This window comes from Hipposideros armiger, unplaced genomic scaffold, assembly GCF_001890085.2.
Source record: "Hipposideros armiger isolate ML-2016 unplaced genomic scaffold, ASM189008v1 scaffold_892, whole genome shotgun sequence".
Taxonomy (NCBI): Eukaryota; Metazoa; Chordata; class Mammalia; order Chiroptera; family Hipposideridae; genus Hipposideros; species Hipposideros armiger.
In genome coordinates this window covers 73,168-88,820 of record NW_017732242.1, presented here as the reverse complement: position 1 = coordinate 88,820, position 15,653 = coordinate 73,168, and the positions used below count along the sequence as shown (strand labels likewise).

General features: G+C 35.3%; 1 protein-coding gene across 1 annotated transcript in view; it reads right to left on the bottom strand.

Moving 5' to 3' along the window:
* Positions 1 to 15,653, bottom strand: part of TBCK (TBC1 domain containing kinase) — a gene marked incomplete at its 5' end in the record, with an annotated part of 125,268 nt that overhangs the window by 39,148 nt on the left and 70,467 nt on the right. The window contains 2 exons of the mRNA XM_019630093.1: positions 2,707 to 2,845; positions 14,662 to 14,837. Of these exons, the coding sequence (XP_019485638.1) occupies positions 2,707 to 2,845; positions 14,662 to 14,837 (315 nt within the window). The remainder of the gene's footprint in view (positions 1 to 2,706; positions 2,846 to 14,661; positions 14,838 to 15,653) is intronic.

Sequence of the window (15,653 nt, the reverse complement as noted above, 5' to 3'; positions counted from 1 at the left end):
TGACACTGCCCTCCACAGCTAAGATTTTGAACAACAGTTCAACCTGGAGCTGGGCTGCCATGAGTCACCGGTGACTGCATAGGCTGCAGCCCCTGTGGCAGTGGATTGCCATGGGCTACCGTGTGTAGCCAGCAGCCAGCGTGAGTGGCCAGCAGCTGCCGTGAGGCGGCCGTCCAGAAGCCGGCGACTAATCTGCCTCACCTGGGAAGAGCGCAATGATGGTGCCAACTTGGGCCAGTGAAACAACATCCTCCACATCTAGACTGAAGAACAAAACAACAGCAACTTGTCTGTTCCCCTTCCCCCAATTCCCCAGCGCTGTTCTCAACCCCCAATTCCCCAATTAAAAAAAAATCTTAAAAAAACAACAAAACAAAGAACAACAAATATCCCTCCTATGGATGAAAGCAGTGTTCATATAATAGCCTATTGTGTGTGTGTGTGTGTGTGTGTGTTTAGGGGTGGGTGGGAGAGAGAGAAAATCTTAATATAAAAAAATACCTAAGGCCAATTGAAAATTAAGGATTCCAAAAGATATTTATAGTACCTTAGCATGAATGAGGCCAGTGTGCTGCCTTCAGGAAAGACATAATAGATTTGATAGTTTCTTGAAGCTTTTGAGGGCTTTTCTCAGGGACAGAATGACCTCAGAATATCTATAGTATAGGTTCTTTGAGTCAATTTAAACTCTCTTCACTTTAGAAGCAAAGTAACATTTATTAAATATCTACTTTACAATTCAAGAACTTAAAACAAGGGAGCACAGAAAATGATATACATTGTATATATATGTTTCTTATAGAAAGGGATCTATCTGAATTTTGAGCAAAACAAATTTTAAAAAGACTTAAATTTCACTGAATAATTGGAATCAGAACACTAAGTGGAATGCGAAAAATAATCTAAAAGAAAGGTGGACTATGAATCAGAAAGTATAAAAAGCAAAAGTAGGCTGCTTATGAGGCAGGGAAGATCACAGGGCTAACCATGTATTAAATAATGTATGTCATCACACAATAAATATACACTTTTTCTTGAGGAAAACTTGTAAATGTAAAACTCAAATATTTCTTTCAAGTGACATATGTTTCTAGGAGAGCAGTTAGATCAATGTAAACATGCAGATAACACAGCGCCAGGTACATCAACAGCTTACATTTCTTACATTTCTTTTGTATCTAACATAGCAAGTATTGCGGGGCCTTGCCCAGAGAAGGTGCTAAAATGTTTGAGAAATAATACAAGCATGTATAACAGGATGCTGAGTGATCTTGTCCCTATGTTGAGACAAAAAGGCTCTAATATGCTACCAAATACAGAAGATACCAACAAGTCACCAACAACTCCCCCAGACTGAGAAGGGACAGAAGTGACTCTGCTACTTCCAACTGTCACCCCACCTTCCCTTTCCTCCCAGCCTACATAAGGAGCTTTCGTGGGAGGTGGGCATCAATTTTGTAGAGCGCAGTGTTCAAGATCAAATGTACCTCCCTTCCCATCCCACGGGGTAGCGGAGCGAGTATTCCAGGACATTCAAATGTCCCCCTCACAAGGAAAATAAAGGGGAGTGCCCAAGACAGTCATATGCAGAGAACTGGGCATACCTCCAAGAAGGGGTGCCAACGTTGTGTTTTGTAGTAGAATGTATGTCTGCTTACATAGAAGGCATATTCATCTGTCATGTACCTCTCTGAGTGGGAAAGAAGTAGGCAGCTATGGCAGTGCTGAGAGAGGGGGGAGTGGACACTTACCTTCTCTGACCTTAAGCTCTTAAGCTGTATAGTGAGAATAATAACACTTGCCTTATTTACCTCATAAATTTACTGTGAGGATAAATTGGTATAATAGACATAAAAGTGTTCGGTAGACTGTAGATCTTTATTTAAAGTAAGTGGTTATGAAAAGTCTGATCCCATGTGAAATTAAATTTCTTGATAAAGCAGTCTTATCATAGTCTAAATTTTGAATAAATCATCAATTAACAAATATTTAATGAACTAGCCTGTGCTAGCCATCTTGAGAGAGATAAAATATCAAAAAGTCCATAATCTGGTTAGAAAGGCAAGACTAAAATAAACAAACCAGTAATAAGCCCATACACTAATAACAGAAAACATTTATATGTGCTTACCATGTGCTGGTCACTGTGATAAGCACTTGACATATATGAACTCAAAATTTAAGTTCCTATGATGTAGGAATGATGTAGGTTTTATTACTTTATTTTACAGGTGAGGAATTGGGGCACAAAATGGTTAAATAACTTACCAAAGGCCACATAATCAGCAAGTAACTGAGCCAGGGTTCACATTTGGTCATTCTGGCTCTGGAGTCTGAACTCCTAACCACATTATATTGCTTCTCTGGTAAGAGTTCATGTATGGAATCACAGGTACATACTATGATAATCCAGGGAAAAGAAGAAAATATGAACAGAAATAGTTAGCAAAATATAGGTGGAGTTAGTGGGACTTGAGTCAGGAAAAATCAGTAGGGATTAGAAAAGTAGAAAAGAGAAAAAAAGAGCATTGCAGAAGTGGGTATTTGTTAAGAGTCCGGAAGTATGAATGCTGAGCAAGGAAACATTGCATAAAAATTATTGAATACCCACTAGATACCGTGTACTGTGCTTGGGACACAATCATGAAGAAAACAAACATACTTGTTCTTGTAGAACTCACAGTCAGTGGGCATGAGAAAGATAACGGAGACTAGTCTTACTGAGCTGAGCACCTACCAGGGGAATCGGAGGGAAGGAACACTGAGTAGGTGAAGGGGACACATCGGGAGGCTCTGAAAGGCAGGCAAGCTCGAGGAAGTCAGAAACAGAGAAGTACTGCAGGATCTGTGAAGGAACATGTTTCATGGTAATAGCGGTATCTTAGAAAGACTATTTGGCTGTTTCTCAAAAGATGAACTAGAGATGGGAAAAATGACAAGAATAAAGTCTTGTTAGAAAGTGAGTTTTATGAAGATCTAGAGTAAGTGACGACACTGGAAATTGAGAGCTTTGCTCTATTCATTATCTTCTTTTTTTCTTCAGTCTTTCCCTTTCCACTATTTTTCCTTGGCTTACAAACACATCTAATATTTTCCCATCCACAGTGAAAGATAAATTAAAACAATAAATAGTAAATAATAAAATTATTCTCCCAGGGGTGGGCCCTTCCCTAGCTGTTATGCCTTTACCTTCTCATATCTACGTTCTGCTTCCCATTCACTCCTGAACCCACTGCAACTTGGTTTCTGTCATGATATAGAAGAAGGAGTAGGTGATTGTCCAGGGGAAGGTAGACAATCTCAGAAGACTTCTTTGAAAAGGTAACATCTGAGTTGAACATAAATGGATGAATAGAAGCTGGCCAAGTAAAGAAATGGGTTTTCATGCTTATTCTATGAGAAGCAATTCTGTCAAACACACTGGAAAGTTGTTTCGATTCTACTTCTAGGTATGCTGAATAAAGCCTCACTCATTTAAATTCCTTTCCGCTGTTTTCAATTCACCCTGCTATGAATGAGGCAGAAATCTGAGTCATGCTATTTTGTATTTGAAAGAATTTCTACATGTTTAGTTTACAAGTATCTAACCAGAGTTTCTCAGGTTTACAGCCCATGTTCCACATTGATGCTGGTATCTTCCAATACATCATGGCCTCCCTGAAAACAGGAAGTAGGACTTGTTTGTATGTACACATCCTCTGCCTTGCAGAGTCTAGAACCTGGTAGCTATTCAGTCAAACTGGGTGTATTAATGAAAGGGTAATGGAAGAAAGGGAGACAAAGGACAGGGATAAGTAATTGATGAACATGGGTGATTAGGGGAAAAAGAAAATAGTAACAGTGACAGACAGAAGACAAGGGGAAGACAAGTTCAGGTTTAGATATGAGTATGTGAAGCTGAGGTTGCATAAGGTCTACCAGGTGGGAGTGTTGGGAATGCAGTTAGGGGCAGGAACTAGTATTTCGGAGTTGTCCTGGCTACAGGATCATATTTTTGGAATTAGCAACACAGAAATTGTAGTTTAAGTCCTGAGAAAGAATAAACAATTTGAAGAAAAAGGAAAAAAGTCCTAATTTTAGCCAGTATACTATGGTGAGAAAAACCTTGAATTAGGGAATATATAAAGGTCAGAGTATTTAGGGGCAAAATCCATCAATTCTCATTTTTCCACATGTCTACAATAAATAGACTTTTATTTCTTATTGCTAGATATTTCAAGCTCATGTATGAGGGCCATCAAACAGCACGGACTAGGCATTAACTATCCTTCTCAAGGGAATTTAACAAAGAAAAACTACCTTGAAAAACTACCAATCTACAAAAACATTTTTATCCATATATTTAAAACAATAAATTGTCTCAGCAGCATTTTGGTGTTTTCATTTGTGCCTCTGGTCTTTAGAGAGAATAGGGAGAGGTGGCTACGTCTAAGATAGAGGAATATAGCATCTGAAATGGAGTTTGAAACAAAACTCGCACGCTCTGGGAGCTGCATAATATAGCTCTCACACTAGAGAATTATTCTCCCTCAAATATAAGAGAGATAATGTATATGAATATGAAACACAAGGAGTGGAGATAGAAGTTTTTTTCAGTGATTAGTCATTTTAGGCTAAAATTTTTACAGATGTGCCCCTGAAAAATTATGTATAAGCTAAATTTCTGTAAGAGAGTAATTTTTCTCTTTGATATACAATATCATTTTGGAGATACTGCATCTCTCTAGGTCTCTATTATGTCATGTATAAAAGGAACAGGCCTGGGTAAATATCTTATGTTTATTTTAGCTCCAGAATTCTATGACCTTATTTCTGATTGATTTTTTTCAACTGGCAATAGGTCCCAAAACTCTTGCTTACCTCCTGGGACAAAAGTCAGAAATCTGTACATGATACTTAATGACACCAGAGGCATTTCTACTTAAAGAGGCTGAGGAGTCATTCTAACTGTGATGTGTAGCAAAGCGTTGTTCATAAAGCATGACATGCTTATATAATAGACTTAGATCAATAAGAACTTATGCATTTCAAAGACAAGTAGTTGGAAAATATTTCATAGCTCAAGTTGTTTGAAGTAAGAGCAGAAGAGATGGAGGTAATAGTAAGTGAATCATTCTCATATCAGTGATTTATGGGACAAGTACAGGGTCAACATAGCAATGAGTGTGGGAAATGGTGAGGGATGCTACTGTAAGTTTCTAGAAGCTTCTGGAAATCATTTTTGAAATAAAACTAGAACCTGATAAATTTCCTGGCCTGAGTAAACAAGGTGAAAAAAGGTAAATAAGACAGCAGCTCCACTCAGCTGAACTAAAGGTATAATTGGTGGTACCTTCCTTCTGGAATGTGATCGAGCAGCTATTCCATAGAGAGCGTTATGATCAGTTTTCTATGGCAGCCGATTCAGGGAGTGGAGCCAGCTGATGGCTAAGAGGTCACAGTATTTTAGTTAGTCCACCTGATATTTTTATCTCAAACTGTAACTTTCCAAGGTACAGTCCTTACTTGAATTGGGGTGCTGACTTCACCACCCTTCTCTCTTACGCTTACCCTTTTCCTTATACACCGAAGTGATCAGTGCTACCATTTTTGCTCAGGTGCTCCTTGTCTCTTGGGAAATTCTCCCATCACTCCCCTCACTATGTAACCAGAGGATGTCAAGTAAACAACCAAAATATTCTCTGGCTGGAAGCTTCAGTGAATCCCTGTGGAAGAAAGTCTGGCATTCTCCCTCTCTCATCCTTATTGCTGTGCCAAGGACAAGGTAAATCAGCTCTTCAAAGTGCTTGTGGTGTTAACTGTTATTATGATGATTAATATCTGGTGGGATGTTCAGGTAATATGCACCAGCCAACCGTTTTTATTTTAATATAACTCAGGCATCCCAAGTGAAGGGAAATTCGGTTTCAGCTGTGAAGATGGAAGGCTATTTAAAATCTAATGATGAAGGAAGGGTGCTCAGTTGACTCTAATGCTGAATCCTTTATTTTAATACACTATACACCATCCCAGACAATTCTTACAAGGAGAAAGATGCAGAAGCATCAATGTCCATGGTGTAGTTAGCTGTACTTCAAACTTCTTTCACATAAATGAAGAGATTCTGATTTGAATGAAACCAGAAAGGTTATGTACATGTCACAACCAACCTAAAGCCAGAGATCACGTAGATGCACTTAAGTTTATAATACAAAATACGTATTATGGAATATGAACTGATAAATCTGAATGGATCCTTTCCATAATGTTTAATTGGTTAGTACCACTTTTTCCATATTTTCTCATTGAAAATAAAAGTATTTGAGGGATAAACTAATTTTCCAATTCATTTAAGATCTGACTGGAGTTCTGGATTCTGAAACATAAATTGGACATGACCAAATATATATTTTTTATAAGAAAGTTGAATAAATAATTTTATGTACAAGAAGTCTGTTAATTGTAACAGAAATTACAACTAAAATCACCTATAATGCAATACATAAATTACTGCAATGTTTATTTTAGATATATTCTATTTTAAGTTTGTTAAATTAAAAAAAAATGTCTTTATATCCTCCTTTTGGCTTAATATAACTTAATAAAAGTAATCTAAAAAAAAGAAAAATATTCAATAAAGGAGTGATGGCAATATTTCTTGTGGTGAGGTAAATCCTTAAAATACTATATAGTGACTATAAAATGTACAGATATATTTCAACAATTATATGCCCTATTATACGCCAGATGTGTTCAAAAGTTTTGTTTTCATACAAAAAGATAAAATAGTCTATTGCAAATCCAGTTGATAAATTTATTAGTTAAAACACATTAGGCTACTTTAACTGAAATGATAATAATGCTATAAATGGTAAGACTATCATACATAATCAAGAATTAGCCAACAAATAACAAATGAATATATAAAGCTACAGTTGATACCAGCTTTTCAGGAAAGGTAATTTAAATTGCTTATATATTACTAGAAATAATTATTTCTTTTCCAATCAATCAAGATGCAAAGAATTTCTTGGTATTTTAAATAGAACTAAAATTCATTTTTTTAACTATGGCTGGTAAATTCTCAGTACTATTTCAGTGTTCTTCAAGGCTAGTCAATTTTTTTTCTTCCTTCTTCTCAGAATCACAGGATTGCCTATTCTATGAATTCTTGAGATAGTCCTCCCCATGGTGAGCAAGGACTTTAAATATAACTCTGGCTTAAATGAAAAGTTTGGCAGTTTCTGAGAGAACTGATACTCTGCATAAATAGAAATTAGGACAGAGTCGAGCTTTAGAGCTGGTTCCAAAGCGGAAACATAATAAAAAGAGCTCAGGAGTCATGGCTTATTCTAACTTCCTACTGAACATCAGAATAACGTGGTGAAAAGACATTTGATAAAACTCTTATGAAATCAGAATGTAGGATACTTATCTCTCAAGCCAAAAGGGAGAAAACATTAGAAACAATGTAAGTATAAGATAAGGAGGTGCATCATTACCGTTGTTATTTAACACTGTTATGGAGAATTAGGTGAATCATTTAAATAGAAAGATATAAAATGTACAAGACTGAAAAAGAAGCAAAATTATCAAAATTTGCAGTTGATAGATAACTGGAAAATCTGAATAAGCTGAAAAACAATTACAAACAAGGAGAGAATAATATGGTTGATAAATGTGATGACGATAATGATAATGAAAATTTGCAGTGTTTATTTAGTTAGTGCCAGCAGTGTTCTACATATATTATTAATTCATTTAATCCCCCCAATAATCCTATGAAGTATTTAATATTATAATCTCTATTCTATGAACAACAAGGAAACAGATCACATAGCTGGTGTGGTAGAGGAGAAAATTCACATCTGCATTCTTAATCACTACACCCAAGTGCTTGTAAAATCTCTCTCTCTCTCTCTCTCTCTCCTCTCTCTCTCTCTCTCTCTCTCTCTCTCTCTCTCTCTCTCTCTCTATATATATATATATATATATATATACACAAAAATATAATGAAATAAAATTTCCTAATAATAATAGCAACAGAAAGATTAAACTAGGAATAATCCTAACAAGAAATATGTAAGAAAACTATAAAATGCGATAGAGGAACTTCAAAAGAAGATATGAATAAATAGAAACACCCTGTTTTGGAAAAACATAAAACTCAATATCATATGTCAATTTCCCCTACTTATTTGTAAATTTAATTCAATCACAATATATATATACCAACATAATTTTTTTCAGGGAGGGGAGGAAAAGGACTAATTCTATAATTCATGTAAAAACATAGTGCCAAATGTATATTATCATAATTTTAATAACCTCTTGGTAGTAGAAAGGAAATAAACTGAAACAGATAAATATCACTAAAAAAAGAATTCACATGAATATAAACATATGGGAGTCTAGTTTATCATAAAGGGGTATTCAGAATCAATGGGAACCATTTAGTTTATTCAAGAAAACCAATATTTTATTAATCTTAAACTATCTCAAATATCTATTTGATAATTATAAAAGTTTAAAATCTATCAAGTCAAGTCTGTAGATCTCTACTTGCCTACTCTCTTTGCTAAGCGTTTTACTTACTTTCTTTAGGATTTCTTAACAATAATCTATAATTGAGATTTCATGTATTTTGGAGTTATTCCAGGTTAGCAATGCTATTTGCTCTTTTTGCCTTTGGGAGGAATGAAAGAAGAAATAACCTTTAGCAATGATTCCCTAGGAGGTGTGAGAATGCTGCAGATAAAAGCTGTCTTTTCTTTTTTCATTATTCACCTTTCTTAGCTAAATTCTGTGTAAGCACCTGTAAAAATCAAGTTAACAAACTGAATTTTTAGTACTAGGTTATTTCTCAAAACACATGACTTATTTACTTATTTTGTATATTTTATAGGATATCCTGTGAGAAGGGCTGGAGTAAACAGGACATTTATACCCTGGGACTATGCAAGTCATTAGACTCACTGAATCCTGTGTATAACATCTGTGTCTGTTGTTGCTAGCTTTTGTGTAGAGCTGTGCCAAAATCCATTTCTTCTTAAATGCCACGGAATGTCACTGGTACATGAAATGACATCCCTGAACTTTAAGGTTGCATAAGGGAGATCTCAGTATAAGACCCCAGATATTCATTAGCAAGTTGGAATTGTGCTATCTGTGCCCATCGCTCTTCATGAAGAAAATATATTCTATAGACTTTCAGGTGAAAAACATTGCTACAGGAGCTGTCTCAAATCAATAATGAATTAAATCAGGCTGCAAAGAAACAAAAACTGTCACCAGCATAACCTTCCTAGCAACTGCAATGTGGATATGCTAATGCTGTGTCAAAGCCTAGCCTGTTGTCTGCAGGGACCTGTGCATTGTCTGTCTCAGAGCAGTTCAGCTGCTAGCGTGGGCAAACCCTAAATAGGATACTCTACCCTACGTCATGAAAATTGTTATTTTCTCCAACGATGATGAGGACTCATATTTATTTTCTTCTTTTGTGTTTCCCATCAAGAACACTATCCCTAACATCCTCCTCCCCAAACTCATAAAACCTCTCTCTATTCCTTCCCAGAACCCCCTCTCCCCCCAAAAAGTCTTCCTCAATACAATACTCTAGAAATCTTCCAGCGCTCATTCAGTCATTATTCAATTTGGGTCTGGCTCTGGGCATTTTCTGCCTGTTTTACTTGCTGCGTTTACAGGGCACCGCTCCACTGAGAACAAACTTGTGCACAACTGGAATCTGTACATTCAGAATAAAGGCATTCACTGATTTGATGATTCAGGATGAGAAGACCCAGGGATTTCTATCACTCAGAGGAAGAAAACATCTTAATATGCAACTACGGACGCTGATTTCCCAGAAAGGGATAATAGCAAATGTTTAAAAATATAGTGACAAGACATACAACATGTAACATGTAAATGTTTCAGGCTTCACACAGCTGAAGTTAAACAATTAGATTTTTTAAATGAGACAAGTATGAAGGCACACAGAAAAAACAATGATAAAACATGCATAACTAATTTACAGTTTCTTGACCTGGAAATAAGGTGACTTTCTTCCATTTATTTACTTATATTGTTTCATTCTACAAAGGATTTGAGATTTTGGTTCAGTTTACCCTTCCAAACAATCTAAAACATATTTTTATCCCTCCCTGATACATTATTTCCATTTGCCAAACTAGTTTTCTAGTATGTTGAATTAAATTACACCTAAAATTTCAAACTGATATACTGTGTGGGGAAGGAAGTTTATAGACAATGATAATGATTTTGCCAATTCTGGGCTGCAGGGCTCTGTTTTAAGTAACATTTGAGACCGGACAGTGAACAGCATGGTGGTAATGAGGACAGGGCTATGCACTGCGGATTTTCTCCCCCTTCATCTGAACTGAAGACAAGTGCACAGGCACATTTCCTCAAATACCCTCCATTACCAAGGCAGGAAGATGCAGTTCACACATACACCGAGGACTGGGAAACCTCTGTGTAACGTAAAGTCCTTAACAAATTAAATTACCATGGAGTAGGTGCTCAATAAATGTTTCCTGAATGAATAAAGCTTAGTCAAAATTGTTTTAAAACGATGAGAGAAAAAAGGAAAAGTGGAATTAAAGGTTTTTTAAATCATATTTCTCTTGTTTTCCTTAAATCCCTACCAACATTTCTCTTGCTTCTTTACATTTCTTCTCTTGAAGCCAAATTGTTCCTATTTTTGTTTTCAGGAAGGAAAACAGTGTGTCTCTTCCAGTGCCTGATGCATTCCATGTTATATGACAACTGTTTATAGTCACATGTACTCGTATATTAGCACCCTGTTATGATTACTTAGAGCACTACATATATATGGGTTGATTTAACAGGGTTAATTTTTACTGATTTCAAGAGAGAAAACATCATAAAGTGTTAGTAGGGAACATAAGTTCTTAAATCCTGGAAGAACTTCTTACTCTAATTTATTTTCATATGAATAGTTTTGTAATTCCAGTGTTGTAAATCAGTACTTCTGATTAAGAACTGCTTTCACAAAGCAGAACAAGAAAGGAGAGACATTTACAAGCAGGCAGTAAAGACAAAAGAAGAGGCTCTGAGAGAGAGAGCAGGCTGAGACTGCTCAGTAGTCACACAGGTGGTTACAAAAAATAACAATATAACCGTAAGTATGAATGTGTTATCATTGAATTCCCCACCTCCCAGTAATAAAAATTTTTGTTTAGCTTCAAAGTCATGAGAAAACTGTATGCACTTATCATGTGAAGAATCACCCTAGGACCTTCGTAAAAACATAAGACTCCAGGAGCAAACCCTCAGAGATTGAGTTAGTAGATATGGGATGTTTGTGGAGCCTTAATTATGCATTTTCAGCAAGTATTTTAGAACATTTTGAAGATCATTTTTCAGATAGGAAATAGAGTAAAACACTGATTAACTAGAATTAACTTTTTGTTAATTCATTCAATTGTTGATTACTAGGTACTAGAAGACGGCCATGTGACTGGAATGATGCCTTTACAAGTTAAGGAACAGCAAACACCAGAAGGTAGAAGAAGTAAAGGAGGATTCTCCCCATCAGCCGTCAAAAAGTGCATGGCTCTGACAACACCTTGATTTTGAACTTTTATCCTCCAGAAGTGTGAGACAATAAACGACTATTGTTTTAAGTAAAAGAAATAAAAAAGATTATGCTAGCCAAAGTCTGAAGAGTGGATTAGGGAGGAACAAGAGGCCATGCAGAAAACTGTTGTAGGAAAGCAGGTAAGAGACGATAGTGAACTTGACGGAAGTGATGGCATCAGAGAGAGAGAGAGAGAGAGAGAGAGAGAGAAGTGGACAGGTTTATAAATACAGCCTTTTGATTGATGGAATATGGAAGGAGAGGCAGGAGTCAAGGATGAATCGAGATACTGACTGGAATAAGTGGGGGAATGATAATGGTGGTTACTTATACATGGAATGCTGGAGGAGCAACAGCTTTAGAGGGGAAAAGACAATAAATTCAGTTTTGGACATGCTGAATTAGAGATTGCTTGTGAAACACCCAAGTGTAGTGTTGTGTAGGCACTGGACATAGGGTCTCCTAGAGCCAACAAGAGAGGCTTGAGCTGGATGTAATAACTGGAAGCCATGGCAACGGTATGATGCAAGATGTATAGCTCTAATACCTGTCTTGTGAGAAAACTTCAGGAGGCCACACAACCCTAAGGAATGCTATATTTAACGACATAGAAGGGCAGGTGAAGACAGTAAAAGGTACTGAATGGAGGTAACAGAGAGAAAAGAAAATAACAAGGAGACTGGGATGTACCAAAAACCCAGGAAAAATAATGTTTGAAAAACAGAGAGTAGTTAGATGTTCTGAAGGTTCCCAAAAGAATAATTTCTGACTTTTATCAGAGAAATGGAGAAAATAAACTACAAAGTGAAGTGAGTTTATGTGTACAGATATTATTGGGTTGTCGGAAAAGTCATGACGCATTTTTGCAACGAAAAGCATAGAAAAAATATGTCACGCCTTTTCCGACAGCCCAATAGAATGATTTAGTCATGTAAATAAAAACCTATTGTAGAATGATGATATTTTCATGTTAAGATTTACATGTAATTGAGACAATAATGTGATATTCATACAATCACTTATTCCCTTTTTAGGGATGTGGGGATACTTATCACCATGAATTTAAGAATTTGTTGAGGAAAGTTTAATGCAGCTCTCAGATATAAATAGCTAACTGAATAATAACTAAATAATCTGGTAATCTCATTATCATGGGAAATGGATGAAAATATAATGCCAGGCTATTATAAATGATAGAAGATAAATTAATATGTAAAGAAAACAACAGCTAAATGTTTTAACACTAAAAAATGACAAATAGTATGATTTTAAAAAAATAGTAACCTTTTCCTAGTAAACTTCATTTTCTTTAATATGATGTTAATAGATACAGCTTTTCCATATGATTTTAACCCAGCCCGTTCTTAACGAAGTGTCCGATTGTGACAAACTACTCAATGTCAGCTGTTCGCTTCCTGAACTTGAGAAACAAGTTCTTATTAGCTCTCTCCAACTTGGAGGAGTTCTCGATAACAGAAATAAAAAACCTGACTTAGCTTAGAGAAAGATCAAATATATTCTCCTCTGAGGATCAGCTCTGCTTAGGAATGACTGTTCATAGCAAGATTTCTTTTTTAATTTTAGAAAGAATCCAGAAATCTTGCTGGTATAGTTCTTGTCTTCTCAACCAACCAAGTTATTTCCTGTCAAAGATTCAGAACTTCCACTAACACCATTCTTTGATGTCTAAGGACTCATAATTAATTAAAATAACTGAACTAATAAAATCAACTCAAGTTCATAGAGTTTAAAAATATGCCTCCCTGGCCGCGCCACTTCTTTTGATCATTTGTTCTGCTCTCTTCCTTCAGCTACTTACATAGCCTCATTTTATAAATATGAAGTCTAACATTTTTCCCCCCATGATATTCACTATAGGGTAGCATATATTTTTGAAAGCACTGAACTCATCATTTAAATAAAATGTAAGAAAAATTAAATTAAAATTGCACATACAATATCTTGATATCACTAACAAGAAGAAAGGATCGCTGCTAGGCTTAGACTATAGAACTCAAGAAAAGTATATTCAAAGTAAAAGATAATTAAGTGCATGATTAGAATAACTACATTAAGTTACTTAAAATATAATTTCAGGTCTGTGTATTTTAGAGCTCCTTTATTTTACTGTGAATAATTACAACTACCTAGCTTCTTTCAGCTCTTTAAGTACTTAATATGCACAGTCACAAGCCGTGTGTTATCACAAAATCTCAGCGTTTGCATACCTAACACACCAGAACATTCACAGTGGAACTCCACAGTGTTGTAAGTTCCCTAATTAGCAGAGGAAATGTGACCTATTCCAGTGAACGGGCTCTTAACCAGAGTACAGTATGCATTGGAAAGAGTAAGTAGAACAAAATGAGATGAATATGCAATATTATTTTTATGTTCCATACATTTTTTATTAGGGTGGTGTTGACATTGCTCATGGTGATGAAAAAGAAATTATTGATCTCCTTTATTTGTCTAAATCCTATCTATCTTTCAACTGTTAGTTGCAATACAATAACTTGATAAGGACAATCAATAAATATCTAGTATGTGTAAGGCATTATGAAAGAGATGAAAGTCTAGCCTATTACATTTAAGGCATCTAAAAATTCTATATACATAGTAATTGAAATTCAATTTCATAGAAGTAAGATATTATAGTAATATTAGAATGCTTGAAATATATGAATTATTACAGCTGAAAGCTTAGGTGACCATATTTATAAAGCCGTACGTTTAGAAAAGAATAATAATGCTAAAAAACCTGAATGGTATAGTTTTTCAAAATGCTGTTTCTTTTGTCAACCAACAATAAGTAAAGCATACATTCATATTCTATTAACAACTTAGTCTTTCTTTACTTTTTATTATTCCTCCCTTGCTTCTTTAATTCTCTAAATATGTAACACAATGATATATATACAGATACTATGACTGCATAGAAAAAAGTTATGTTAAAAGGACATAAGTGGCAATATTATAATGAGCAATAATCCTAGAGTGTATTAATTTTAACATTTATCTTCTTTTAGAGTTCGTAAATGAAATCTGCAAATACATACCAGATCTGTTTTAGGAGTATCTGGACACTCAGTAGAGAAGTAAGATGCTGAACTTCTGACTCCACTGTTATCAGAAGTTGGCTTTGGAGGCTGAGCATGCTGTCTGTAAGTAGCACTTTTAGGGGTCCAACAAAACAGGTTGATTGATTCGCGCACACAGCGTTCGATGTCAATTTCTGGATAGAAAATTTTAAAAAAAAATGTATGTATGGAATTTGGATTGCTATGTTTATGAAAAAACAAAAACAAAAACAAAACACAATCTTTCCTAAATGCACATATTCAAATATGGCTAGGATGATGATGACTAATTAGAAAAGATGTCAGTAAGATGTAAGAAAACTAATGTAGAAATTAATTAGCATATTTATGACTGAATAGTAGGGGTTCTTTTGTATTACTATATACATACATATACACAATACATTTGCACATGAAAATATATGCATATATTTTTGTGTGTTTTATTTGGTATTATCTACATATATATATATACATACATATATACAGTATGTATTTGTATATTTTAGTATATTATTTAAACATCATAGACTATAACACTTATTATATATCTCCTATTTAAGAATCTGCCTCATTTACTCTGATGATATTTTCACTTTTCAAACTAAAATAGAGGTTGTGGGGAGGCTGGAATTTGGGAGTGGGCAGACAAAAGATTCAGATGCTGTTCATCACGACTTTGAGTAAAGTGTACTAGAAGTTTCTTTTCTATTTATTAAAGAAGATACAAAATAAACAGGGAGAAATTTATTAAAATCTCAATTCAGTCTGCAGTCCCACCAGCAGTGCACCAGGGTTCCCTTTTCCCCACAGCCTCGCCAGCATTTGTTGTTTGCTGATTTATTGATGATAGCCATTCTCAGTATGGAGGTACCTCAAAAATCTGGAAATGGAACTACCTTTTGACCCAGCAATACCACTCTTAGGTATTTATCCAAAAAATCCCAAGACATTAATCCGAAAAAATATAT